Below are 27819 nucleotides of genomic sequence, written 5' to 3' on the forward strand. Positions count from 1 at the left end.
ACTTGTCTTCATGCCTAGAATTCTAAAGGAAAGGAAATCCTAACTCTAAACACTGCATCTGGCTAACCTAAGCTGTTGTCTTTCACTCCTCGAATCTCCCTCCCTGCACCCTCGCCCTCCTCATTCTGCCTCTCCCGCAAACCAGCAGGATCAACTTTCTTTCATTTTGTTTCCTCCTCAATATAATGTACACCTGCTCTATAAGAAATATGTCAGTTGCTGGGGCCCGATGCAAAGATAAAAAAAGATGCCAAAACAGCTCTACAAAATAGTCAAAGAGAAAAGTCAGAGACCAATAAAAAGACAAATAATAACACAAGAGTGTAGCAGAAAAGCCCAGTGCCATCACTTTGGGGTAGTTTTTAAGAGTGAAATAAGTCACCACTAGTGGGAGTAGTCATGGGTTTTTAGGAGTGGACTGGAAAGAAGGAAGAGATATCGAAAATATCAGGTGAGTTAGAAACCTTATGTATTTTGTTGCTGATTTCAAAGTACTATCAGGTGACTCCCTGCTTTTTGGTAAACTGCAGTGAGAATCTTAAGGCTGAAGTTTGCCAAAGGTGGCAGCAAATCAAGACCCAGATGCACACAGAATTTTCCATTTCCAAATGAAAATATTTGAGAAAAGTGGCAAGGGTGTAGAATTCTAGAAGTAAATAGAGTAAAATAATTCTTGTCCAGTTCTCATGTCCTCAGCTTGCCTCCTTCAACATGCCAACCAAGGAAATGGTTTATGCCCGAGGTTTAGATCCTTGGCTTTTGCTGAGTCATGGGAAACTGCCAATGATCAAGATGTTCTTAGCCTACTCCTGATGCACTGTGAATCCCAAAATGCCACCCCCAGATAGGCACTCACCTCGTCTTCTGTTAACAGCCATGTTCCTTTGTGCCCGTTGTTCCCACTAGACATAAATGAGTGTGAGCGAGACGCCTGTGGGAATGGAACTTGCCGCAACACAATTGGGTCCTTCAACTGCCGCTGTAACCACGGCTTCATCCTTTCCCACAATAATGACTGCATAGGTGCGTATGCAAACCGGTGGGCACTGAACGAAGGATGTTTTATCTGCACTCTTTGCAATTAGCAGCCCGTCTGGGGTGCCAACCAGGTTCTTAAATATATGCCCTCTAATGCATAACAACTGGCAAGGAGTTGTGAAATATAATGTCCTAAGTAAATGTCAAATAGAGTAACTACAGCCATGACTTTCATTAAAATGCCTCATTAGCAGCTATAAGTTTTATATGTGCCATACTGTGAGTTCAGTACATTTTTAAATAAATTGAACTGACGTTTTAAAACATATAAGTGTGATTCTTTGTATAGAAATTGCATAATTCAGGAATGATGTGGACCTACTTGTCTCAGTGTTTCTCTATAGCCTCTCTTAAAAGAAGTCAATTATTGAATCTATAAAATCCTCCCTATAAAACATACTGTTATTTATAAGTGAGATTAATGATCCAAATTTTATATCATGCTAGAGGCTAATTTTATATACTTCTAATTATGAGAATACTTAGTAATACCCTCAGCTGTATTGTGTACTAGGTTTTTAGCTTTTAAAAATGAAAAATAAAGATCAAGGTGAAACTCATATAAAGTTCTAATATAAATTATCAATTTCTAATTAATAGAATAGTATAATCTTGTTAGGTTTTGATAGTTGAGTAAAGCCAGCTGTGTTGTTACAAACTAGATCTTTACTGGAATTTTTAATGCTTGGCTGAGCCAGCAAAGGCCACTAAAATTTAGAATAAGTATTTTTCCCCTTTGAAGGTTTTGATCATTGCTGGAATTATGACATTTTCTTTGGAATATATCAAAGGATCTTTTTTTGGCAGATGTTGATGAATGTGCAACTGGAAATGGGAACCTTTGCAGAAATGGCCAATGCATCAATACAGTGGGGTCCTTCCAGTGTCAGTGCAATGAAGGCTATGAGGTGGCTCCAGACGGGAGGACCTGTGTGGGTAAGTGCTTCCTCCAAAGGACCCTGCAAATAATGCTCTGAGCGGTGAAAGGATCCTGCAGTCCCTATCACCATCCTTCCTTCAGAAGTCTGGAGGGAGAAAAATCAGAGTAGAATTATACTAATCCTACCTGTAGACTCTGGTGTGTGTGTGTGTGAGAGAGAGAGAGAGAGAGAGATAGGACACACTTCTCCATTATGTTTTAAAATCAAGTTGTTATTATTTAACAGAAAGTTAAATTGTTCCATAGCAATTGTAGTTTGCTTTCTCATATATTTTTTTTTCTTTAAAATAGCTTTGTGGAAAGCTCTTGTACAATCTTTAGGGTGTCCTCAAAAATCTGCATCCCCACTGACTTCTCACATACTTCACTTTTCTTGAAACAACTGACTTGTGATAGGTCACATAAAATGTGCTTGTTCTACCGCACACTTCTGAAAGCTGATAAAGCTTCTTTTTGCTGAGTCATTAATTTTTCTCCATGGTGGTTTTATGTATTTCTTTGATTTGATTCCAGTTTTTTAAAATTTTAATTGCTTGATGGAAATCACGCCAATGGGAACCTCTTCTTTCTTTTTCCCTTTTCTTTGCAGATATCAACGAGTGTCTTTTAGAACCTGGAAAATGTGCACCAGGCACCTGTCAAAACTTGGATGGGTCCTACAGATGCATTTGTCCACCTGGGTACAGTCTACAGAATGACAAGTGTGAAGGTAGGAGTAAGGACTAGCAGTGTTTAGAAGGAGCAGTGTTTGTTACTCCACTGGCATTCTCAAAGTCAGTTTTTGTGACGATGTGCTGGCGTCTTCATTTTGGAGTCCTTTATAAGAAACAAATCCAAGAGCAGAGGATCTGACTTATGTTCTTACACTCAGATGATGAGACAAGAACATCCAATTCTCATGCTCATATCTGATGACCCTGTTTTGCTCTGTGCATATGGGTGGCCTAATGACCCTGACTCTTTTCCAATGTGCTTTTATGCAACTTGTAAAAAATCCTGGATTACATGTTTTTAAGTGCCAACAGGTCACAACCAAAAATAGCTTCCTGATTCTAGCTAAAATCTTTAAGTGACCATATTAAAGGTTGGATGACTATGGCTATATAATTTGTCTATGTTGTTTTTACCTATAGAGCAGTGAAAGTATGTTACTATAAATAAATTCTCAGCAAATTTTATAGTACTGCATTCCTCAATATATATGTCATTGAATTAAATGAAGGACATTAATTGCCAGGACTTCATAAATAAGTAGGCTGAAAGGATTTTTAAGAAATCACCTAGTCCATATGCCCACATTTAAATAGGTCTGATGTAATCCATAATGAGTAAGGATTTTCTCCACTTTTAATACTATGGAGAAATTTTATTATATATCCAATTTAAATCATAGCAACTGATAATGTTCTAAATGGAAACAGTTGATCAAAATTAGGCCTAAATACAAATTATTATAAGTGTTATTTTACTTTTACTAAAAGATCAATTTACTAAAAGATCTTTTACTAAAGATCAATTCTATTTACTCCATGAGTAATGCAAAATTTCCCTAAGAGGAACAGAATGGAAATGTATAGGACAGAAAAATGACTTCTCGAATACTAAATAATGTGCCCATTCCGCCATCCTTGTCTCCATCCTTACGAAGCTGTCACCTGTAGGTTAATTTCTACCATAAGAGAAAGAATCCTCACAACAGCAATAATAAAAACAACAAAAAGAAATACTTGAGCATTTTTACAAAAATTGGCTTCGCTCTTAAGAAAAGGTTGGACATGGGAATGGAGGGCACGTAGGACTGGAGTCATTCAGTCATTGGCAGCAGCTCAGATGCATTAATACAGCACAAGCAACATGGTGCAATTATAGGAGTGATGAACAGGCTGGTTTTGCCCTAAACAGGAAGATAATCGCTTTGAGTTGCACATCCTGAGAATACCTATTGTGTGGTATTTACAATATTAAGTTAAGATAATGGAATTAGTTTCCTAACTTCCTCTTAGTTGGACCTTGTGGAAGGGAACTCATATAACATGAATATACTTCGATGTAGGTAGAACTCTTCGCACAAATGCAAAGATAAAGTGCCCCACGATATAAGAGATACAAGTTTTGTTGCAGAAAAATAAAAAAAGTATTTCCATAAAAATAGCATGGCTCAGAATCAAGACTTAGCTCTTTTTTATTACAAATTCCTGCTGAAAATCAGGGGAAAAGATAGATAAGTCTGTTGGAAAGGATGATCATGTAATTTATTGACCAAACCAAGACAGTTTGAAGGAGGGCACTATTAATAATGAGGCCAGGACAACAAGCATAAACTAGGACTCTCCTAGGAAGACCAAGGCATATGATTGCCCAAGTCATTCAGACTTCACTGTAGACCACTTTAAATCAGCCCTTATTAGATTAAAGTATATTCATATGCTAAAGGATACTTCACAATATGAGTGTATCAAATGCCTATTAGGTATATGATGAAAGGAAAAACTGGTCTCTACAAGAAAGACATTTTTGTGTCTTGAGAAAAATTAACATGCGAATGAGAGTTAGGAATCCTATATTCTGTGATATCTTTAGTTTACGCTGCACAAGATTATTTTCATGAACATTATTATTCTTGTAAAACTCAGAGTTTTAGGGATGTAGCACAGGGTTTTGGGGAAAGCACTGTGGATGGATGGAGGGGAATAAATTTTTGTTTCAAAGGTCTAGATCTCTTACTAACTTATCGTCAACATAATTAAAATTTCAAGCTTCTGCTTCCTATGCAGTGGGAAAGTCAGAGGCTGCACTTTCTTGTTTTTCTCCTAGCTTAGGGTAGTAGAAAATCACTCTACCTTTTCTAATTAGCCAGGCAACTGAGTCTGGGTAAGAAACCATTCTCATTGTATCCCTTAGAAGACATCTGCAGGTGCATTTTTTTTTTTTAAAGATTTTATTTATTTATTTGACAGAGAGAAATCACAAGTAGATGGAGAGGCAGGCAGAGAGAGAGAGAGGGAAGCAGGCTCCCTGCTGAGCAGAGAGCCCGATGCGGGACTCGATCCCAGGACCCTGAGATCATGACCTGAGCCGAAGGCAGCGGCTTAACCCACTGAGCCACCCAGGCGCCCCTGCAGGTGCATTTTTATAACAAGAATTTTCAAGGTTAATTTTTAAAAAGATGTCATAGCCTAAAAGTCCACTCACAGCATAATGATACAGGAAAATTCTTCATTATTGGAAGAGTTTTGAAACTGACTTGCACTTTGTACTTCCACACTTTGCATTTGGTATCTGACGGTGTCTCCATTGTGTTTTGACTTTGACACATGTGATTCTTTTAGATATTGATGAATGTGTTGAAGAGCCAGAAATTTGTGCCCTGGGCACATGCAGTAACACTGAAGGCAGCTTCAAATGTCTGTGTCCAGATGGGTTCTCCTTGTCCTCCACTGGAAGAAGGTGCCAAGGTAACTGCCTTTGAAGACTTTAGACTTTCATTACTCTGTTTATTTGTTGTGGTTTCATTTTCTTAAACACGGCAACACTTTGCTTCTTTGTGAAAGAGAAGATGGAGAGTTTTCATTCACCCAGAGGTCTAATGATTACCATATGTCAGAAAGTTCATTTTTTACTTTTAAGGTTGAAAACTCATCCATCAAGTTCTGGTTGCTTGTATAACAACTTCCCCGGGCACTTAAACCTCTCTCTCGCCCTAAGAACACAGATGCTGATAGGTCTGTCAGTGGGGGACCTGCCATGAGCCGCTGAATCTGGAAAGCCTGGGGAAAGTTCAGTTCCATGGCCTCTGCCTCTCAAGAGGTAACTTAGTATAAATGTGGGCCAAAATCTAGACTCTCGGTCAGAAAAATACAGATTAATCCATTAGCTTCCAGGATAGAGTGCCCACCCCTGACATCACAAATTTTCTAAGAAAACAGGAAAATAAATTTGAACTGACCTGGACTCTTGCTGGGATATAGTCTTGTTTTCAGGTCTAATACTTGTGAACTTAGAAAAGAAAAAGAAACCTGAACTTGTGCCTAACACAGTATATCATATCCCAGAAACTCTCTGAATTTTAGTGAACAATGCAGTGGTGTGTGTCTATCCATTTATACATACTAGTTTAACGAATTTAGAACAAAAAACCCCATACAAACAAACTCCATACGAATTTCCCCCTCTACCTCTGTGTTCTTTTGTTGTCGTTTTATTGTTCAGGGTTTTTTTCTTGGTTATTTTGTTTTGTTTGGTTCAGTTTGGTTCTGTATTACTAAATCAGAGGCAATGGATATAATTTCAGATTCCAAAAGTTGGGTTTGGGGGTCTCAGCTCCACCATCCGTAGCCTAGGGCAAGTTATTCTGTTGATTAACTTTTGCCTCCAACTGGTCTTTTTTCTACCCAATATTTAGAACTGTGAAGGGGGAGTTGGGAATTCTCTGATTGGTCTGATCTCATAGATCAGAAGCTGTCAGAAGCCCAGGCAGATTTCAGGCTTGTGGGTGGGGTGACAGTGGACGCAAACAGATCCTCTGTTAGAGTGCAGACCAAGCCAGATAAATTCTAAGATCAACTCCTTTGTCTCTGTGTGCCTTTGGCTTGGCCCAGGTTTGGAAAGAAAGCAGTGAGAAACCAGGTGTGAATCTGCCTGCCAATGTGGCAGGCCAGAGGAAACTCATAGGCTATTAATTCAATTTGCACTGGCCTGTCACAGAGCAAGCTAACGCTGCAGAAAGAATCAGCCCAGCTGTGAGCTGCCTTGCCACATGCTCAGCTCCAAGAGGCAGAGCCAGGATTGAGGAATGCAAGCAGGGAAAGTGACTTTTGTAGTTCTGATGAAATTTCAAAGGTCATTAAGGGCTCTTTGCACATGGACTCGTAAACAGGCATCCTAGTGAGTCCTAGCTCGAGTGTGTGGGCAAGCAAAGCTCTCCGTCCCATTGCAAGACACCTTTGATTAATAAACCAAATTTAGAGAATCACCACAGGCAAATATAAATCTCCCACAGGGCACAAACTTCCCTGAAGCCACGGAATTAAGAGCTGGGTTTTACTTATAAAGACAAATTAGGAGTCATGCTTCTTTTGCCCATGAAATCAGAAAATCCCACAGAACCACAGATAACGTTTTTGAGGGAACAATTGTGATAAGACTCAGGTGAACAGATTTGGGTACCTAAAGGCCACAGATGTAAATGGGCCACTCCCACTTACAAAATTCAGTAAAGAGAATTCGTCACTTAGGCTTACTGTAAACTTCATGTGTTTGAGCATGTGTAATGTCTAGATTTTTTTTTTCTTTCAGGAGGCGGGATGGTAGAGTAGTCCTGGAGAGACAGGGCTGGTTTATGGAACAGGGTTGATGATAAAAGGAAAAGAGAATCTATCTAGATTTGGAAGAAACATTATGAGCTGGAAGACAACAGAGACCACTGAATTTTAATATATTTGTTGAGACATTTTTGTGAATAGTCCCTAAATTATACCTTAAGACAGTTATAGATGTAAATAATAAATACAGAACATTGTACGTGACAATGAACTTGAAGAATAAAGCAAATCAAAGTGTGTCCTTCGAGAAACTATAATCTGTTAAATCTTGAAACTTCTCAGCAAAGCAAATATTTGGAAGGCAGACATGCCACAGGATGCACATTGGCTTTTTTGCACTTGACTTTCAGAAGAGTAGTTCACTGAAAGGTGCCTGTTAGGTCCCAGCTATCACAGGTGTGGAAGGAGAGTAAAAACTAGCAAGAAAATGTATCTGGAAGAATTAGTTGAAAAAGGCGAACAAATTCATTTGGGGAAGAAGGCCAACTGAATTTGACTTACTAGGGCCTGGTAAATACGAGTGATGGATTGACTGGTTATTATTTTTACTTTAATTCATGGAAGTTTTTCTTCCGTGATCTTTGGCAACTCAGTTATTCTTACATTATCTCCTTTGTCAAGAAATAAAAGCTGTGAAGTTGTCTTAGCAGAAATGCATTGGTGGCTATAATAATAGGTCATAATGTGCCACCTAGGGTTGAGAAACAGTGACAGGAGAGAGCCTACCTGGTCCTAAAGAAAGAAAGGGGAATTGTACAAAATGGGTATGAAAGCATTTCCTTAAAGCCTGCAGATTGTAGCCTCTGTGTAACTAGAGAGGAGTCCGCAGGGCTTTGGATGTCAAATTTGAGGGAAAACACTCCAGGCTTTTGGATGAGCCACCCTGTTTGCTCTATAAGTAATGGTAGAGTCCATTTCCAAAATTATGTCAAGCAGTGTTGGAGAATTTTGTAGCAACTAGATCCCATCTTCCATGTTGTCACCGAAAAATAATTGATATAAAAACAATACATTCTTTCAGAGAAAGGTTATCCTGTCTCCTATCCACCCACCTCTCTGCCTCCTCTTTACCTTCTCTCTCTCTGTCGAGCTAAACCACGTTCTGTATCTTGCGTGTGTGGGCACGCACGCATGTCTAAAATCAGCAGAAGGCACCACCACCGGCATTTTATAGACAGAAACTACATCAGCAGCTGCTTCGGCGAATGACCATTATTGTATTTTTGCCACTCCACAAAATTGCCACATCTTTATTTACTCTATGCTTGGGATCAGGGGTTTTATTTTGGTTTCTGGGCTTAGGGGACAGCAGATAAACAACACAATGTGATAGCACGTTAAGTACCAGAACTGTGAGGTCTCCCTTAACCTAGTATGCTTGCTAAATGCTATCCAAAACACACAAACACAGCTGTCAATGCAGGGGTCTTGCGAATGACTGCACTTCTGAATGTCCCCACCCTGAAGTCACTGATGATGTGATACTGTTGGATTTTGTCATTCACATCAGGTTATTTTGGAAAATTGGCTGAAATGAGAAATAAAGTGAAGCCACATAGATGTATTTGTCAGATCTTACTACAAAAGTCACCTATGACTTTAAATACCTGAGCCCAATTTCTGTTGCAATCACTTAATGTTACGGAGTCTTCCCACTCTAAAGAAAAGGGCATGCGTTTAACAGGATGTACAGTAATGATGTAGTAGGAAAGGTCTGAAGAGTCTTCTGGATTTATGCTACAGATCTGCGAATGAGCTACTGCTATGCCAAGTTTGAAGGAGGAAAATGTTCATCGCCCAAATCCAGAAATCACTCCAAACAGGAATGCTGCTGTGCCTTGAAGGGAGAAGGTTGGGGTGATCCCTGTGAGCTGTGCCCCACTGAACCTGATGGTAGGTCCACCATCTGCACTTCTCTTTTGGGCCCTTCATAGCGTGGATTCTATGTAGGCCTTCAGGAAATATAAGACAATTTAATTGTAAGTCTACCTTAAATATTCATTAAGATTATTTTTTTTAATTTTTTATTTTTTATAAACATGTATTTTTATCCCCAGGGGTACTCTTTTTTTTTTTTAATATAATTTTTTATTTTTTCTAAACATATATTTTTATCCCCAGGGGTACAGGTCTGCGAATCACCAGGTTTACACACTTCACAGCACTCACCGAAACACATACCCTCCCCAATGTCCATAATACCACCCCCTTCTCCCAAACCCCCTCCCCCCAGCAACCCTCAGTTTGTTTTGTGAGATTAAGAGTCACTTATGGTTTGTCTCCCTCCCAATCCCATCTTCTTTCATTTATTCTTCTCGTACCCACTTAAGCCTCCATGTTGCATCACCACTTCCCAGGGGTACTCTTAATCTCACAAAACAAACTGAGGGTTGCTGGGGGGAGGGGGTTTGGAAGATTATTTTAACTTAGGAGCTGGGCAGTTATTTTCTTCTGAAATGTGCTATGAATCAGGGCTGCCCAGGTAGTAGGCACACCAGTTCTGGGAGCCTTGTTCACTTTCCCTGGTATCGGGGCTTTTCTCGTCCATTGTTTCCCGATATGCGCGGCTGTGGCAGTCTAGCCACCACACATTGCGTGGCAAGCAGCCTGTAGCTATTCGCCATTGGTCTATCTATTAACAAGTGTTTGTCTCTACTGCAGAGGCCTTCCGCCAGATCTGTCCCTATGGAAGTGGCATCATTGTGGGGCCTGATGATTCAGCAGTTGGTAAGTGGCCTGCATTGGCTTCTCAGCATTTCTTAATATTCTTAACCAGCTTCTTTCCTGCCCTTTCTCCAGCTGTTCTTACTTTTATTTTTTTTTTAAAGTAGATTCATTTGTTTGTTTGTTTGTTTGTTTATTTGAGAGCGAGCTCATGAGAGCAGTGAGGAAGGGGCAGAGGGAGAAGGAGAATCTCAAGCAGACTCCCCGCCGAGCACAGAGCCCAGCATGGGGCTCAGTCTCACAACCCTGAGATCATGGCCTGAGCCAAAATCAAGAATCAGATGCTCAACCACCTGAACCACCCATGGCCCCTCTCCCCAAACTGCTCTTATTTCTCCACATTTATCTTGTAAAATAAAACTCTACTTTTCATTTAGGTACCAATCGTATTATCGTACTGTATGGCAATATTGTATTGTAATATTAGATATTTCATTGATCAGATGCTGAAATGATCATAGTTTACCTTTGTTTTTTTTGTTTTTGTTTTTATAGTACCTCGGGGGGCCTGGGTGGCTCAGTTGGTTAAGTGTCTGCCTTCAGCTCAGGTCATGATCCCGGGGTCTTGGATTGAGCCCCATATGGGGCTCCCTGCTCAGCGTGGAGTCTGCTGCTCCTTCTCCCTCTGCTCCTCCCCACTGCTCATGCTCTCTCTCAAATAAATAAAATCGCCAAAAAGATTACTAAAAACAAAAAAAGTACCTTGTTAGTCAGTGTTTTATTTCTCCTTTACATAAGATATGGACGAGTGTAAAGAACCTGACGTCTGTAAACATGGACAGTGCATCAATACAGATGGCTCCTACCGCTGCGAGTGTCCCTTTGGCTACATTCTGGAAGGGAATGAATGTGTAGGTGAGTAATAGGTCGGTTTCTTCCATAGGGATTTTACAAGTTAGAAATTGGGCCATGGAGCATTCACACTGGGAAGTGTGAGTAGTGGGATTGGGACAAGCATGTTTTGTGAACTCATTCAGGCAGCATTCATCTGCAGTACTAGTTGCACACCCCATGTCCCAAGCTTTGTGGCTACAGCAGTGACCCAAGCCAATATCTTTCTTCCTTGCATGGACATCACAGTCTAAAACACTGGACACATCTGAAGATGTGGTGGAAAGGAGGACATTATCATGTATTTTTTTAAACTTTTATAAAAATTAATAATCATAATCTTATTCTCTCAATATGTAAAATACAACATTCAGATTTTATTAAATTTAGTAATGTGAAAAGCTATGTACCCAGTGTAAACTCCTCTTGTTTTTGCTCTCTTAAAATTTCTAAGAATGGCTATGCCTGACCTTTGACCTCTTGATGCTTACCAATGCAAAATTGAATCCAAGTATTATGTCTTTTCCTCTAAAATTTCACCCACAGCTATGACCATGAAGTGTAACTAAGTTCTTTAGTCTTTCTAGGCCTCAGAATGTCATATTATGCAAATGGACTAATTTATTCCTAATTGCTCGGTAGCTCTAAAAATCAATGATGTTGTAACTTTTATGAACTCAAAAGAGATGTCATATTCTGGACAGTGAAATGCCATTTCACAGCAGAACAAAAGTAAAGTTGTCACTGAATTCTCAAGATCTTCAATTAGTGCTCCTGTGTGCATGCTAAATGATCCTGCTCGCCCAGACTCTCTACCACAGCCTCTTGCCTTCACCATTTGACTCAGAGCCCAACAGAACATATAACCCTGATGATAGTCCATCACTATTCCATGTCCTAGAGAACTAAAATGACAATGTTATTCCTCAAAAATTTCCCTTTCCAAAAGGAAGGTCCTCTCCCACAAGAGATGTGTCAGATTCTAGAGGGATGGGTTGGGAGGCATAGATATTTTTTAGACCCCCTTGGTAAGACTTGTTCTCTCCCCCCAGTTGTTTACAGAGATCATACCCTAAACATATTTCTTTCTAGCTTTTCTTCTGCCTAATGTAAACCATCTGGTTTCGACAGAATCAACAAGAAATCTTGAATCTTGATTTTATCCAGCATATTAATTTTGCCTAACCTCTGGTCCCTCATTTTGTGTAAGCTTTGTCTTCTATTTTATATCTGGCAAAAATCCATCTTGTTTAAGGCTTCTTGGAGAGTGATGTAATGTAAGGCCAGACTGGAGATATATTTCTAGCTTTATATAAGTGAAAACTTTTGACTGGGGAGAGCAGCCTGGTTTTAACCCTTGGAGCATCTATTCCCAGTCGATTTAGCTCTTCATACCTAATATGGAAGGCTGGAGAAGCTCAGGGGAAGAGCAGTAGGAGGGCTGGAAGCCCAGATGCTGTCACTGTTAGTGCCACTGCCACTTAGTAGGTCACATTTGACAGCTATAAATCTGTGAAGATAAGACATGGGCACTCCTTTCTTATAAAGGCAGAATGAGGATAAAGCAAGATGCCACAGAGCAAAGTGCCCTGATAGAGTGAGAGGTATGATTTGTGTCCAAGCCCATGTTTGTCTTCATTCATTATGTTTTGAAAACACTCTTGGTCACTTGCAGATACTGACGAATGTTCTGTGGGCAATCCTTGTGGAAATGGAACCTGCAAGAATGTGATTGGAGGTTTTGAATGTACCTGTGAGGAGGGATTCGAGCCTGGCCCAATGATGACTTGTGAAGGTAAGTCTCTTCGCAAAATAGTTGGTTACATGTTCTGATCATGGAGACAGCAGTAGACTGATTACAGTTTTTTTGTTTGTTTGTTTGTTTTTTTATTAACATATAATGTATTATTAGCCCCAGGGATACAGGTCTGTGAATCACCAGGTTTACACACTTCACAGTGATTACAGTTCTTGATATTAAATACCACTCAAGGCGTACAGGCTAAAGAACATCTAGGCCGAATGGGCCATACCATCATTCTCCCGGTTCATGGCACAAATCACCCTGTATAATATGCAGAGTTCTTGCTGATGTCTCCCCACTACATGTATGTAGATACAACTTCTGTTTTGTTTGCTACCTTCTTTCTTACTTTCCCTTTTCCCCTAATTTTTCTTTCTTCCTCTCCCATGCTCCCTTTTTCTTTTTTCTTTTCTACTCATAGAAACCTCTGTACACTGACATAACCAGCAACATCCTACGGCCATCTGGGGGCAATCACAGCAAAAGATGTTGTCTATACTCTGTAAGCATCTGCCAGAATGCCAAGTAGGATAGTTGTATGGTGAGAAGGGAGGGAGGAGGAGGTCTGGACCAGTGGGTCTCAAAGGGCGGTCCCTGGATCAGTCACATCTGCATCACCTGGGAACTGGTTAGAAATACAGATTTTCAGGCCTCATTTCAGACCTCCTGAATCAGAAACTCAAAGAGTGGAGCCTAGCAGCCCTCCAGGTAATTCTGATACACTTTCAAGTAGTAGTGAGGTATCAGAGTAGTGAGTAGAAGAGAGTGAAGGTGAGGTGAAGGTAGAAGATAAAAATGGTGTGAAAGTAAGCTTTTCATTAGAGATATGTTCTACCACTGTCCTAGTTGTTGCTTAATCTTTAAAGGCTATGACTAAATATGATCTGGGCTCCCATTCTCAGTAAGCATAACTGGACTTAGAAAGAAACATGAGAATCAAGATGGTCTGTTTTAACCCTGCTTTTCCAAAACATACTCTGCTGGTTCCAAACTATGGAATCCATAGAAATCACTTTTATCTATGAATGGTAAAGTCATTCCTATTTAAGGCATAACTTGGCATCAGTTCACCATTTGCGTGGGCACAAGAATCACTGTTACTTCACAGGAGCCTCTTTCCTATGGGGAAGAGGAGGTGGTTAACAATAGTGGATGGGTTTGCCTCTGTTCTGCCTTCCACTGACTTGGCAGCTGTTTTGACTGAATGGGGTAAAATTGATTCCCACCCTATGTGACTCTAGGGAATGGCAAGTGGTCAACTTGAGACTTGAAAGCCAGAATTTCAAAAAAGCTCCCTATATGCAGGGTGCTCTACAATTTTCCCATCTGTCTCAATAACATTAATAATTATACCAGAATAATAAGCCAGAACTGGGCCTAGGCTAGGAGAACCAGAACCCATGATCACCTTGCCTATACCAATTATAAAATAACCAACTCATTTTATGATTCATTGAAAACCAGAGATTTCTTGGTGCATCCATGTTGATGACAATGAAGCATTTCAACTTTTGATAAAAATAGACTATTTTTTGGTTGATGCCCATGATCCATTATTTTCATGCTCCCTTCTGCTACAGATATAAACGAGTGTGCCCAGAACCCTCTACTCTGTGCTTTCCGGTGTGTAAACACTTATGGGTCATATGAATGCAAATGTCCAGCGGGATATGTTCTGAGAGAAGACAAAAGGATGTGCAAAGGTGAGACATCTGTGTTAAAGGTCATCTAACTGGGGGGCTGTCACTCTATCTATGATGGGAAATGGGTCTCCAAAGCTTCTATCAGTAGAGAAAGGCTGGGAATCAAGGAACTCTGCTATAGTCCTTAGATAATATGGGGGTCATCATTGCCTATAGTAGGATAATATTAAATTAAATAATATTTTTTTAAAAAATCCCCATCACTAAGGGATGTTATATCCTAAGAATGGAGGTAGCATATGGAATTTGTTAAATAATTTGCTTTAAAAATGCTTACAGAGCACCTGCAATTACTGTGCCTCTGTACTAGGCTCTGCTCTACAAAGTTAGGTAAATCATGGGGCTCCTTGAAGAGCACTGATTTGCTCCTCCAGTCCTAAATGAGCAGCTATTTACTCTCTTCACATGACTTAAGTAGGATTTTTCTTGAAGGTGAACAGATTTCCTAACTACGAGCTCTCCATCATCCAGGATAAACCCAAATTTCTCAGCTCAGACCACATAAAGGAGAAAGATAGAGATAGGGAAATGCAATAGGACAATAAGGGATGAGGAAGCCCTGTCCACACCAGAAAAAAGGAAAGGAAGGAAGAACCAGGAGAGAATATGATATTTGTGAATGTTTGTCTTTTCCTCAAAGTCTAAAAACTAAAGTTTTCATTATATAATGATTATTTTAATAATAATAATCTAACCATATACTAATATTACATAAAATATCATATTATGTTATAATTGTTACATAATGGGAGCTTTGGCTTATTATACTATATTATAATATAATGCTGTTATTATAATTATATTATGAAAGTTTTATAGAAGACCTTTTTAGGTGAATTCATCAAAAAGAATTAACACTCACACTTCCCACCTTTGAATGGGTTACAGTTAGTTATGGAATAATTTCATCATCAAGTTCAAAGGTGGGACAAAACTCCTTCCCAATCTGAGGCCAGCACCCACCCTACAAAAGGAAACAGGTTAACACTGAAATAAGTGTACAAGAAAATTGACTGCTTGACACCATCTCTGCTTAAGAGGCAGGAAATTAGTGCAGCTCCTTTTATAATTCGTGGTTGCACGTTCTTTCCAGATGAGGATGAGTGCGAAGAGGGCAAACACGACTGTGCTGAGAAGCAGATGGAGTGCAAGAACCTCATCGGCATGTACATCTGCATCTGCGGGCCCGGCTACCAGCGGAGACCCGATGGCGAGGGCTGTGTAGGTAAGCAAGTCCCGGCCCAGGCAGCTTCAGGGAGTCAGGTGACAAGGAGTCTGAGTCCCATTGGGCAATGTGCTCTTCTGGGCCAGAGCCATCTTCCCTCTCTTCCCTCATGTCACGGTTTTCCTTGGAGAGCCCCTCGCCTCTTGCTTAACTCTCAGTTCCAGAAGCACCATCCTTCTGCCCCTCTGAGTGGGTCTTTGTCTACCTTCTCAGCCCATGTTGCTGCCAGGACTTGGCACCAGGTGTTTCCTCTACTTCTTTCCTTGGCTCCTATACTTTTTGTTGTTTTGGGGTAAGTTCTCTTCACACCACATTGGAATGTCTTTCTATCATCCCAGCTTTGCTGTTAGCACCCTGACATTGAATGACAGATGTCCCGTCCCTCTGAACCAGGGAACAGCATTAAACCAGTGGGATCTTCCTCCAGAGAATCCATTCTGATCTAGAGTGAGGGCCCAGGCACTGGTATTTCTTAAAGCTTCCTAGGTAATGTGGGTCCTCCACTGAGAACCACAGCTTCAGACCAGGGATGGGCAAACCACAGCCCAGGGGGCCAATGCAGCCTGCCAGCCTGCTGCCTATTTCTATAAATTAAGTCACATTGCAGCATAGCTGTAACCATTCATTTAGACATTGTCCATGGTTCTTTCATGCCACAACGGCACAGCAGAATAGAGGGAAGGCAACAGAGACCGTATGGCCTGCAAAACCCAAAACAGTTAGTATATATAATATAATAATACTACAATATTACTACTATTTGGAGTAGAAGTTTCCTGACCTCTGGTCTGAACAATCAATACAGGAGAAAAGTATTAGAAAGTTCCCACAAGCTTCCTTTCTACTTTTAATCATCAGTGATGCCAGAAAAAGAAATCTTATGTTGTCAGTTAAGAAGCTTAAGAATCTTGGGGTGCCTGGGTGGCTCAGTGGGTTAAAGCCTCTGCCTTCAGCTCAGGTCATGATCCCAGGGTCCTGGGATGGAGCCCCACATCGGGCTCTCTGCTCAGCAGGGAGCCTGCTTCCTCCTCTCTCTCTCTGTCTGCCTCTCCAGCTACTTGTGATCTCTGTCTGTTAAATAAATAAAATCTTTAAAAAAAAAATTATAAAAAAAAAAAAAAAGAAAAGAAGCTTAAGAATCTCATTTTCCCCTTACCCTGTAAAATACAGAATTAGGCAGCTATTGAAGAGGAGACTTTAAAAGCACAGAAAAAGTATTTGGACATAGGAGCACACACCAGCTGTTCCAGGTTCAGTGGTTCTCAACCTTCTCAGCCCATGTTGCTGGAATCACTTGGAGAACAGAGGTCCCACCCCAAACGCTCTGATTTAATGGGTCTGGGGATGGCATGAACATCAGGATTTTAGCCTGTTTCCACAGTCCCGTAGCTGTCACCTTCCAGCTCTCTCGTCATGAGACCCCTGCCTCTGGGGCTCAGAATTATTCTGCATGACACACACCAGAGCAAGTCACTTTATTTATGATCTTCCTAAAAAATCATCAGATTGGGGCAGCTGGGTGGCACAGTCTGTTAAAAAATCATCAAATAATTCTAAGAATCTCGTTTGTTTTAGTGCTTTTGTTTTTAACCTGAGAGACTAGATTACGATTATTTCTCAAGAATATTGTTGAAGTATTACAATAAACGTAATCTATATTGAATTGGAAGATTACATATAGGCCAATTCTCAGTTCAAACTCAGTTCAGACATTATTCTGATGAAGTATTATAATATTCCTTTAACATGTGCTGTCTTTTCCCTTCACTTGAAATAACCCTTTGGGAATCCTTCTGATGAACAGATAGAGAAAATTTTAATTTTATTAAGTGAAAAATGTATGTGTACCTAAAATGACATCATCTCCATCTAAATATATCAAAATGCCATCAAGTATGTTTTTTAAAGGACAGAGGTGTACGCACATACACACATGCAATGTCTTGGCTTGTATGTGCAAACTCCATTTCTAGGATACGTGAGAAACGGGCAGTAACACAGGGTTGCCACCCAGGAAAGGAGTTTGGTGGCTGAGGTGTGGGACAGGAAGGGGTGCTTTTAATGAATAGTTTTTTATACCTTTTGAATTGGGAACCACGTGAGACGGCCATCTATTCACAAACTAAAAGACAGACCCCATTTGTGGGCAAAGGGGTGGGATGACTGCTCTTGTGTTTGTTTTTTCCACGAACCCCGCAGATGAGAATGAGTGTCAGACCAAGCCGGGCATCTGTGAGAACGGGCGCTGCCTCAACACCCGCGGCAGCTACACGTGCGAGTGCAACGACGGCTTCACCGCCAGCCCTACTCAGGACGAGTGCCTTGGTGAGTCTGGACGACAGGGAGGCTCTCGCAGCCCCGACCACCACGCTGGGAGGCCTGTCACCTGGATGTTTGATCTGAAATAATGGAAATTGTTAAAACTTGAGGCAGGTTCCTATTTTGGAAGTGACTTAATGTGATTGTCCTTGGGGCTCAGCACCACCCCACAGCTGAATTCTTCCTTTGCTAAATGTATCCGTGAATCACTTGTTTGGAATTTCTTTCTCCACTACCTTTTTGAGCCCTCGGTGCTGAGGATCCATTTCCATGTGTTTTTCTGCTCCTCCCTCTCGAGAGCATGACTACTCCTCCGTATTTCTGGGAGCAGAGAGAGTTGTAACCTTGTGGGGGCCACTTACTGAATTTCTTGTCTTGTTTCCCTCAGACGTCATCCTTTCTCTCTTACTGCTGCTTCCAGCTTTCCCTTCTCGCTTCTTCTCACCCAGGGTAAAGTGTTACTTCGTTTTTGGGTTTTACATTTGACCAAATTCATAATACTTTGTCATGCTGATAAAAGTCCTAAAATCCTCTTTGCCATATAATGTCCCATCCAGACAACCGGGAAGGGTACTGCTTCACGGAGGTGCTCCAAAACATGTGTCAGATCGGCTCGAGCAACAGGAACCCTGTCACCAAGTCTGAATGCTGCTGCGATGGAGGGAGAGGCTGGGGCCCCCACTGTGAGATCTGCCCTTTCCAGGGCACTGTGGCCTTCAAAAAACTCTGCCCCCATGGCCGAGGATTTATGACCAATGGAGCAGGTACTTCCTTTCGTTCTGACTAATGACCAGTGGAGCAGGTAATTCACTTACAATCCAAAAGGGAATTTTCTTGTTTGTTTCATGACAAACAGTTGGGAATATGGAATCTTCAGTGTGGGCTTAGGCTGGGTCACAAACCCTTTATTATGGTATTTTAGACGTTCGAGGCCAGGTTGCTAAAGCTGTTGTATACTTGGGTTCCTTCCTTTGCATCACAAGGAGTCCCCAACTTTTTAAACAGAAGTTTGTTGTAAGTCAGTTATTGGTCACTCAGAATGTAAACTTTTTAGATGAACAATGGGCTAGATGATCACTGAATTCCTAGACTAGTCTACCAATACGCATTTTAACTTGTAAAATGGGCTGAAAGACGCTGCACACAAGAAGTATAGATGATGCTGATATTCTGGTGATTAAAACACAGTTGCTTCTAGAAAAGCTCCAGCTGTTTTCACGTGGGTGATGCAGGGAGGCTGTCATGGTATGTTGAGGCAGCTCTGGAAAAGACTGCTGGGGCTCTGCTCCCCAACAGCAGGGGTACTTGTCTCTACCCTCACAAACGAGAATGGAGAGCGTCTTCTTGAGCTCCTTAGGAAGGAACTGGAAGTGAGAGGGGTGGAAGGAGAGTAAGCAGGAGTTGTGTGGATGTTAGATGTGGCTAAACGTAGAATAACAGAAGTGGATGTGGGAAGACACAGAACTGGATGGGACCAGATGACTGAAAGCAACTGAGGTTTCTTTCAAGGATGTGAGAAAGAGATGGTGGAAAATACTTCTCGAGACTAGGCAGGGGAGGGAAAATTTCATTTCGGAGGAAACTGGAAAGAATTAGGATAAGTAACATCTGTTGGTATAAAATGATTGTTTGGCAATCAAAGGCTAAGAACTCATTTGGTATTTCACCGCACCAAGCAGTAAGGAGATAGATGGGTCACAATGTGGAAAGACACTGGCTTTAGTACTCAATAGTGCATAGCAACCAGATCTTTCTCCCTGGGGTGGAGCTACCTTATCAGGCTGTAAAAACCAAACCCCAGGGATCCACCCCAGAGCCCTAGAGCTTCCCTGTCCAAAGGAAGTTTGGTCCCATTTCCCCAATATTATGCAATTCGATATTTTTCAGGATTAACTTTAAATACAGCAAAAGGAATGGGAGGAAACCTTCCTCTGTATTTTGAACATGCACTATTAGAAAAAAATGTGATTTTCTTGTCAAGAGTCTACAGCCATGAGCCATTTCTGAGATGTCAGCAGGAGGCAAGCTTAATGGCATGAGGTAGAGCAAGGAGCTGAATATGTCTGGGAAATACCAGTGTCATTGGACCCAGAGGGGAAGACTATACATTTAGATAACTACTTTTAAAGTGTTCCCCTGGCCTGATTAGTTATTATACTTCATTAGTTATTCATGTAGTTATTCATTTGGCTTTCAGTACAATTATCATTACCTATGAAATTTATGTTCTCACCCCTTTGGTTTAATGTCTTAGGTGCATGAGAGAGTTTATTAGTATTTACAGTGAGGTCACCCCTACATATTAAGGTTGCCCATTTTGTACTGTCTTTCTTATTTTAACCTCTGTTAAATTAACAGATATCGATGAATGCAAGGTTATTCATGATGTTTGTCGAAATGGGGAGTGTGTCAATGACAGAGGATCCTATCATTGCCTGTGTAAAAATGGCTACACTCCAGACATAACTGGAACTTCCTGTGTAGGTAAGTGCTCTGTTTTTGGTGTTCAGGTTTATTCTGAGTGAAAACTGTACATTATGGTACCAAAAATGTCCTCAAACTGAACATCTAAATAGCCTCTGTAATTTTATAGGAAAATCCAAGACAATGATCAAAGACTTCACAGAGTGTGTCTTTTCTTTCCTCAAAGCTAAAGTTCTTTGCTAGACCCTGTGGGTACTGAGCATCATTTTAGATGGATAGTCACAAGGTATCTTTTTGATCATAGATCTGAATGAGTGCAACCAGGCCCCCAAACCCTGCAATTTTATCTGCAAAAACACAGAAGGGAGTTTCCAGTGTTCCTGCCCGAAAGGCTACATTCTACAGGAGGATGGAAGGAGCTGCAAAGGTAAAGTAGAATTTGCCTGCACCCACACACCTGCCTTCTGGGCAAGTAGTTGCATTCCCTGTGCATTTGAGGATTCCATAGGCAAGCTGTCAACGGGGAACAGGTGGTTCCCTGGCGTTAGTCCCTCCCAGGGATCTCCCTGCCATCTGCCTCCTATGGTGGATGGATGGACGCTGAGGCCAGGGAGACTGTGGGGCTAAGGGGGTGTGCAGTGGCAACAGGAGGCATCCTCAGTGCCTGCCCCTTGGGCAGCCATGGGGACAGATATCTCAGGTGGGACAGATCCCTAATTGATTGACTCCATAAATAGAAGAAGCAGAAAGGAAGTAATCTATTCAACAACCATAGAGCCCGGGTCTCCGGCATTATCCTGCCTCAGCTTAACTGGTGCCTAGAAAACACTGTGCCAAATTAAGTAAACATTTTGTCTGGGTCTCTGGCCTGCTAAGGAGGGCCATTCCTGCCCTGCATAACCTTATTGGAGCCACAAATATCACAAAGAATTAAGAAACAGAAGAACTCCATGCAGAAATCCCTCTTCAACCAGAAGTTATCCTTTGCAAAATTCTGTTGGTGTAAATTTACTCCTAGAAACATCTTCCTCAATAGTAAGAACTTCACATATCAACTGAATAGCACAAGTAAATCAAACTGAAGTGTGATTTTTAAAAGGAGGGATTTGGAGAAGGAAGGGTAGACCAGATGGCAGGCTAAGAGTTAGCGTGTTTCTACCATGAAGCCATGATGGAGTAAAAGGAAAGTAAGGGGAGTTGAACCATGGCGGGGGAGTGGAGAGCAGAGGGAAGTAGGACCCTCAGCCGAGTTCTTGTACATCTGCTGAAAGGAGAGAGTTAAGAGACTTGTAACACAGGAAGACAGAATGAACAGTGCCTGAGGTTTTCCTATATGATAGTAAATCTATATAATCCTAGAATTTGGGGAGAGGAGGTTGAGAGACCTACTTAAAAGTTCTATCTTGATAAAAGGGTTGTTTACGGCTTTGTGCTTCTCCAACATAGAACTTATTCTTCATCGGCGGATCACAGTGAGCTCCAGGCAGTGTGAGGCTATAACGCAGAACCATAAATTTACTCATGTAAATAGAGAACCAAATTAAAGAGAAAATCTCTCTCAGTGTATATATTATCACGTTTTTCCAGTGGGGGCAGAAAATCCTCAAAAAGGTCTAGCAATTAAGAGATGAAAAATGGAAATTAAATGTATAGAGGTAACAGTCCTTTCACAATGTATCAAACACACCAGTGATGCTCTCTTTATGGCTTTAGGAGTGGGCAAACAGCAATGGGAATCTTACAGATCCCATCACAAGTCCCTTTCTCCTGTTGTTCTCATGAGGTCTAGATTCGTCCCCATACTTGGCATGGAGGACTAAAGCTCAAACCCAGTGGTGCAGATACATATACTATTGAATCTGACAGAAAGAGGCTCAAAGGATGGCCTAGGGGAGATGTGGGACCAACATCTCCTCCATGAGAGCCGGGTAAGATCCAGAGTAGGGGAGAGAAGGGGAGACAAGATGTTCTTGGAGGTGAGAACAGCAAGTGTTGCTGTTCTTAAGGTGGGGTAGTTAGAAAACAGTGTAAGAAATCGCTGAGCTGTCTCCCTCACCTGTGTGCAGGTAAGCTCCAGCAATGGCAGAACAGTACTCTGGCAGGGCCCCTTGGGTCAGTGATTTGTTGTTGTTATTGTTAAAATTCAGCTGAAAGCTGGAACATACTTTGTATCTCTTGAGGTCTTTAAATAGCAATGGAGTTGAGAATGAGCCTGCAAGTTCCTGCAGTGAGAAAAGAAGCCTGGTCAAAGTAGAGGATTTTACTGAGATGTGGAGAACAATGTTGGGTAAATCCTGTAGGCCATTTTTAAATGTGCTATTAGCTTATCAGAGTGAGGGGTTTTTTTCCCCCCCTTTGTTTCCCCTTTGATTGCTCAATTTTGTTTTAGCCAAAGGAGACTCTCTAAGAAAAGAAATCTGTTTGGTTTGGTTTGGTTTGGTTTGGTTGAACATCTCAGTTGAGCAGATTCAAAACAGTGAACGGAAAAGGGGGGTGGGGGGAAGAACTAAGCAAATAAATTAATTTCCAGCCTCAACATTTCTTTTTGCATTTCAACTTGAATAGATCTTTTCAACGCTTTGGAAAATTTTGAGAATCCCTAATCTTTTACTTTATTTTATAGTTTATTTAAAATGTCACAATTTGAAATGCCTTTGTTGAAAAATTTCTGCATTGCTCTAGCAAAAAGGAATTGGGATTTCCTTGGATCCCCAAAGAGCTACAGTTTTTGGTCTACAAGGAGAGCACATTTCATCTTCCAAACACTTACCTCCTAGGTTCTTCCTAGCCAGGTGCTACCTGTCTATTCTGGCCAGGGTTGAGACGGATAGGTCAGAACTCAGAACTCCTTCTGAGGAGTGCTGTACTGTCAGTTCGACCCTGATGCTCATCTTCCATTTCTTTATAGATCTTGACGAGTGTGCCACCAAACAGCACAACTGTCAGTTCCTGTGTGTGAACACCATCGGCAGCTTCACGTGTAAATGTCCTCCTGGATTTACCCAGCACCATACTGCCTGCATCGGTAAGTGGGAGAGGAAAACACCCTAGAGGAAACATAGCTGTTCCTTTAAGGAACTGTTTTCTAGTTCCTCTGCTGTTGGAAGACGATGACAAAAAAGTGAAAAAAAACTATGTGAGTACAGGTACGTGTGTGCAGGTGTGTCTGCACACACCTGTATGTGAAAAGTTATTGGCCTTTTCTGAGTAAATCATCCCTCTCTCTTTTAAACAACACAAAGAGTGGATTTTAATTCTTTTCCCTACCCGCTTGTTCTAGATAACAACGAATGCACTTCTGACATCAACTTGTGTGGCTCTAAGGGTATTTGCCAGAATACTCCTGGGAGCTTCACCTGTGAATGCCAGCGCGGGTTCTCACTGGATCAGAGTGGCGCCAGCTGTGAAGGTGGGTAGGGTTCTCAGCTTGATACTGCTGTCAGGTCCTGGGGGAAACTCTTCACCCTTCTCCTCTAGAAGATCTCGGAACTGAGCACAGGGAGAACACCCATCTGAAGACGGGTACTATTTTGCTGTGTTGGCACAGGTGTCCTATCTTAAAGACCCATCTTGCACCTCATGCTTGATCATGTCCATAACATGTGCCTTCCCCTAGTATCTCAGGGCTTTTCCTGCTCAGTGAATAGCATCACCTAAGAGGGCACAAACTAGTCAAGAAAACTAGCTCAGTTCCTGCACTTGATTCATTCATATTCTAGTCATTGGATCCAAAGTCTTAAAAGGACTCCCCACATGTGGATTATATACATGAAGAATAACTCATCTGATAATATGCAATTAAAATTAAAATTTTTTTTTTTTTAGGATTTCCTTTCTGTCTTGACATCTTTTAGTTTCTGATCCTGGCACAAACAAGCAAATACAAATAACTTCCACAGCCATCCCATAGAGTGCTCTTGGGCCTTACCTTCATTTCTTGGTCGTTTTAATTTGTAGACATTAGCGGGAATATCCGGATGTTCTTCTCCTTGGACTCATTAAAAGCTCTGGCGCACATATTCTTGACGTTCTGGTGGTAGAGTAGTTTTTCAGGGGTCAGCTGCCTCTCCCTTTAGCATGCATGTCAGTGCGGCTTCAGAGAACAACTGGGAGACCAACGCTGATGTGGCTTCAAGGCAGCTCTCCCTTCCTTTGCAGACGTGGACGAGTGTGAAGGCAACCATCGCTGTCAGCACGGCTGCCAGAACATCATCGGGGGCTACCGGTGCAGCTGCCCCCAGGGCTATCTCCAGCACTACCAGTGGAACCAGTGTGTGGGCAAGTAGTCGTTCTTTGGTACCACGATGAATCGCGGTAGACTCCACTGAGGCCAAATAGTGCTTTCTTTCGGGAAACTAGAAATCTGTCATTAGATCAACAGAGAGTCATTTAAAGCCCCCCTAACCTGGTTGAAACCAGAGGAAAGCCACAGCCTTTGCAAAACAGCAAACTGAGGGGGAAAAAAATAATGATAAAGGATACTTTGAGAGCATTGGAAATGAAATGCCCCTAGAATTCCTTCACTCTCAGCATCTTCCTCCCTTCTGCTGTCACTGCGGCCCTGTTCACAGGAGGGCCAACAAAATCCTGCCTCTGACTGAAAAATAGCCAGCCAGCCAGAGGTGATTTTGGGTGGCTTTTGGCCCACAGACACAGAAGTGGTTCCATTCAGCTCTACACACCCTTTGGGGCAGAGCGCAGGCAGCCGATGCGAGTAGTTTTTTCAGGTCTCTGAATTTTTTTTTTTAAAGATTTTATTTATTTATTTGACAGAGAGAGACCACAAGTAGATGGAGAGGCAGGCAGAGAGAGAGAGGAGGAAGCAGGCTCCCTGCTGAGCAGAGAGCCCGATGTGGGGCTCGATCCCAGGACCCTGAGATCATGACCTGAGCCGAAGGCAGTGGCTTAACCCACTGAGCCACCCAGGCGCCCCTCAGGTCTCTGAATTCTTTTGGAAAATTAAGGGAGACCCACAGGCTAATTAAACTGAAATTATGTCATTTTTGATTCCATACTGTCATGGGAAAAACACTCTTAATGCCCATGAGAGAATTCCAACATGGTGAGTTTAGAGGGACCCCAGATTCATCCTGCCCAGGCTCTTGGTTTTACTAGAAAGACCTGAAAGCCCAAGGAAGAAAAGTAATCTGTCCTGAACCCTGTTCCTTTGTGACGTGCCTGAGAATAGAACCTCAGACTCTTAACTTGCCGACTCAGGGCTGCCGTTCAAGTGTTGTGTTCACTCACTTTTTCCTTGTACCAATATCTACGCAGCACTGCGGTAAGCTTGGTGCTTAGGTGACCTGTTCTAGCTGCCACGCCCATGGGTTCAGAGCCCTCCTTAGCAAAGACACAAGGATTACTGCTTCCCTGGTGCTGCCCCACCTCTCAGCGCTCCACTTTACTCCAAAAGAAGAGATATTTGGTGTGTTTTCATTTATCAAAACTGCATCCCTCTCATTTGGTTTGATTCTTTCCAAGACACAGTTTTGGAAGGGTGAGCGAGGTTGGCTAAAAGGATGCCAGTACTGGAAGAGTTTAGACACTGCTTGATGACCTGCCCTCCCCTCCTCTTCCTACCTTCAGTCTGGGGGTAGTGGAGATGGGCAGATCTTATCTTCATTGCCTAGAGATTCTACTTCTGCCCCCAGAAGATCATCTCCTGGCTGGGAGTTCTAGAATAAATTGATTAAGAAGTTAGAAGAGGGGGCACCTGGGTGGCTCAGAGGGTTGAGCTTCTGCCTTCGGCTCGGGTCATGGTCTCGGGGTCCTGGGATCGAGCCCCACATCGGGCTCTCTGCTCAGCAGGAAGTCTGCTTTCACCTCTGTCTCTCTGCCTGCCTCTCTGCCTACTTGTGATCTCTGTCTATCAAATAAAAGAATAAGATCTTAAGAAAAAACAAAAAAAGAAGTTAGAATAAGTTTGAGGGGTTTCAATACCCAAAGATACTAGCCCAAACTGGGCTCATAATTCTTTTTTTTTTTTTTTTAAGATTTTATTTATTTATTTGACAGACAGAGATCACAAGTAGGCAGAGAGGCAGGCAGAGAGAGGAGGAAGCAGGCTCCCTGCTGAGCAGAGAGCCCGATGTGGGACTCGATACCAGAACCCTGAGATCATGACCTGAGCCGAAGGCAGCGGCTTAACCCACTGAGCCACCCAGGTGCCCCAAGGGCTCATAATTCTTAAGAAGTACAGCTGTCCACAACGAGCGTTGCCTTTGGCCAGAATGGCTTCCCTGGAGCCATGCAGGGTAGATTTCTCGGACCAGCCCTTTCTGGATCCTCACTCCTGGGCTGCCAGAATTTCACTTTTAGAAGATGGATGGGTTTGGGGCTAAGGGCCACTGGGTCTCATTGTCGTCTTTTTTTTTTTTTTTTTTTAAAGATTTTATTTATTTATTTATTTGACAGAGATCACAAGCAGGCAGAGAAAGAGGCAGAGAGAGAGGGGGAAGCAGGCTCCCCACTAAGCAGAGAGCCCAATGTGGGGCTCGATCCCAGGACCCTGGGATCATGACCTGAGCCGAAGGCAGAGGCTTTAACCCACTGAGCCACCCAGGGGCCCCAGGGCCTCATCGTCTCATGGAATATATCAAGCTTGCAGCTGCAGTTGGAATTGAGCCATGTTGACCTAGAGAAAATTTGTAAAAGAGAGTCAATCCTACATTTTGGAATTCTCCTAGCAGTTCTCTCTTCACACCATGGCTAACACTAAGCAAGCCTAATGCGGCAACCTTTGATTTTAGAGGACAGAGTAGATAGGTGGTAGTCTTAAGATTAAGGAGCGTTTTTTGGAGAATCCAAGGCTGTTTCAATAAAATTAAAATGTTTCTCTTTATAAAAAGGACACCCCACCCCCCAATTTTGAGCATTGACTGAGAGGAAAACAAAGATTTTGGAGTACAGAAAAATTGCTGTTGGAGCCATTTGCTCCAGGATGAAAAAGGTGGAGAGGGCAAAGCATGGGAAACAAGTCATGTTTGTATACTGATGTACAGGGTGAGTGCAGAGGTTCTTTCCAAGCTGTAAACATTGACTATTTGCCAGTTTCTTATCTTAATCCCTGTTCTGCTGACCCTAGTTCCCTAACACAGATAAGCAAGTTTAATTTAAACTTTGTTAGATTCTCAGGGAGTTTAAAAAAAAAAAAAGGAAAGTAAAATAGAAAAGAATGTGAAAGGGAGGAGAGAGTTCTTAACTGGGATGGATATTTATAGTAACAGAGATAGATGCTCAAAGCTAGAAAGAGCCTTAGAGAGGATCTAGTCTGACCTCACTCTTAAAACATAAATCCTTCTCCAACCTCCCTGGTTGTCCAAGCTTCACTTGAATACCAGCTTGAAGGGCATTCACTTTCTTGCAAGATAACCCAATTTATCTATAGAGAACTTTAATTCTTGGAAATATTTTTTCCATAGAAAATGAACTGTTCCTCCTCCTACTTCTAACCTATTTCTGTCCTTTGGAACAATACAGATAAATAAATC

General features: G+C 41.9%; 1 protein-coding gene across 1 annotated transcript in view; it reads left to right on the forward strand.

The window, feature by feature from the left end:
- Positions 1 to 27819, forward strand: part of FBN1 (fibrillin 1) — a 232644-nt gene that overhangs the window by 197266 nt on the left and 7559 nt on the right. Inside the window, exons 46-62 of the mRNA XM_082734843.1 lie at positions 907 to 1023; positions 1846 to 1974; positions 2568 to 2687; positions 5308 to 5433; positions 9043 to 9192; positions 9961 to 10026; positions 10762 to 10878; positions 12530 to 12649; positions 14239 to 14361; positions 15455 to 15586; positions 17786 to 17911; positions 18463 to 18669; positions 20264 to 20389; positions 20634 to 20756; positions 23238 to 23354; positions 23610 to 23738; positions 24488 to 24607. Of these exons, the coding sequence (XP_082590969.1) occupies positions 907 to 1023; positions 1846 to 1974; positions 2568 to 2687; positions 5308 to 5433; positions 9043 to 9192; positions 9961 to 10026; positions 10762 to 10878; positions 12530 to 12649; positions 14239 to 14361; positions 15455 to 15586; positions 17786 to 17911; positions 18463 to 18669; positions 20264 to 20389; positions 20634 to 20756; positions 23238 to 23354; positions 23610 to 23738; positions 24488 to 24607 (2148 nt within the window). The remainder of the gene's footprint in view (positions 1 to 906; positions 1024 to 1845; positions 1975 to 2567; positions 2688 to 5307; positions 5434 to 9042; positions 9193 to 9960; positions 10027 to 10761; positions 10879 to 12529; positions 12650 to 14238; positions 14362 to 15454; positions 15587 to 17785; positions 17912 to 18462; positions 18670 to 20263; positions 20390 to 20633; positions 20757 to 23237; positions 23355 to 23609; positions 23739 to 24487; positions 24608 to 27819) is intronic.

This window comes from Mustela nivalis (genome assembly GCF_964662115.1).
Source record: "Mustela nivalis genome assembly, chromosome: 6".
Classification (NCBI taxonomy): Eukaryota; Metazoa; Chordata; class Mammalia; order Carnivora; family Mustelidae; genus Mustela; species Mustela nivalis.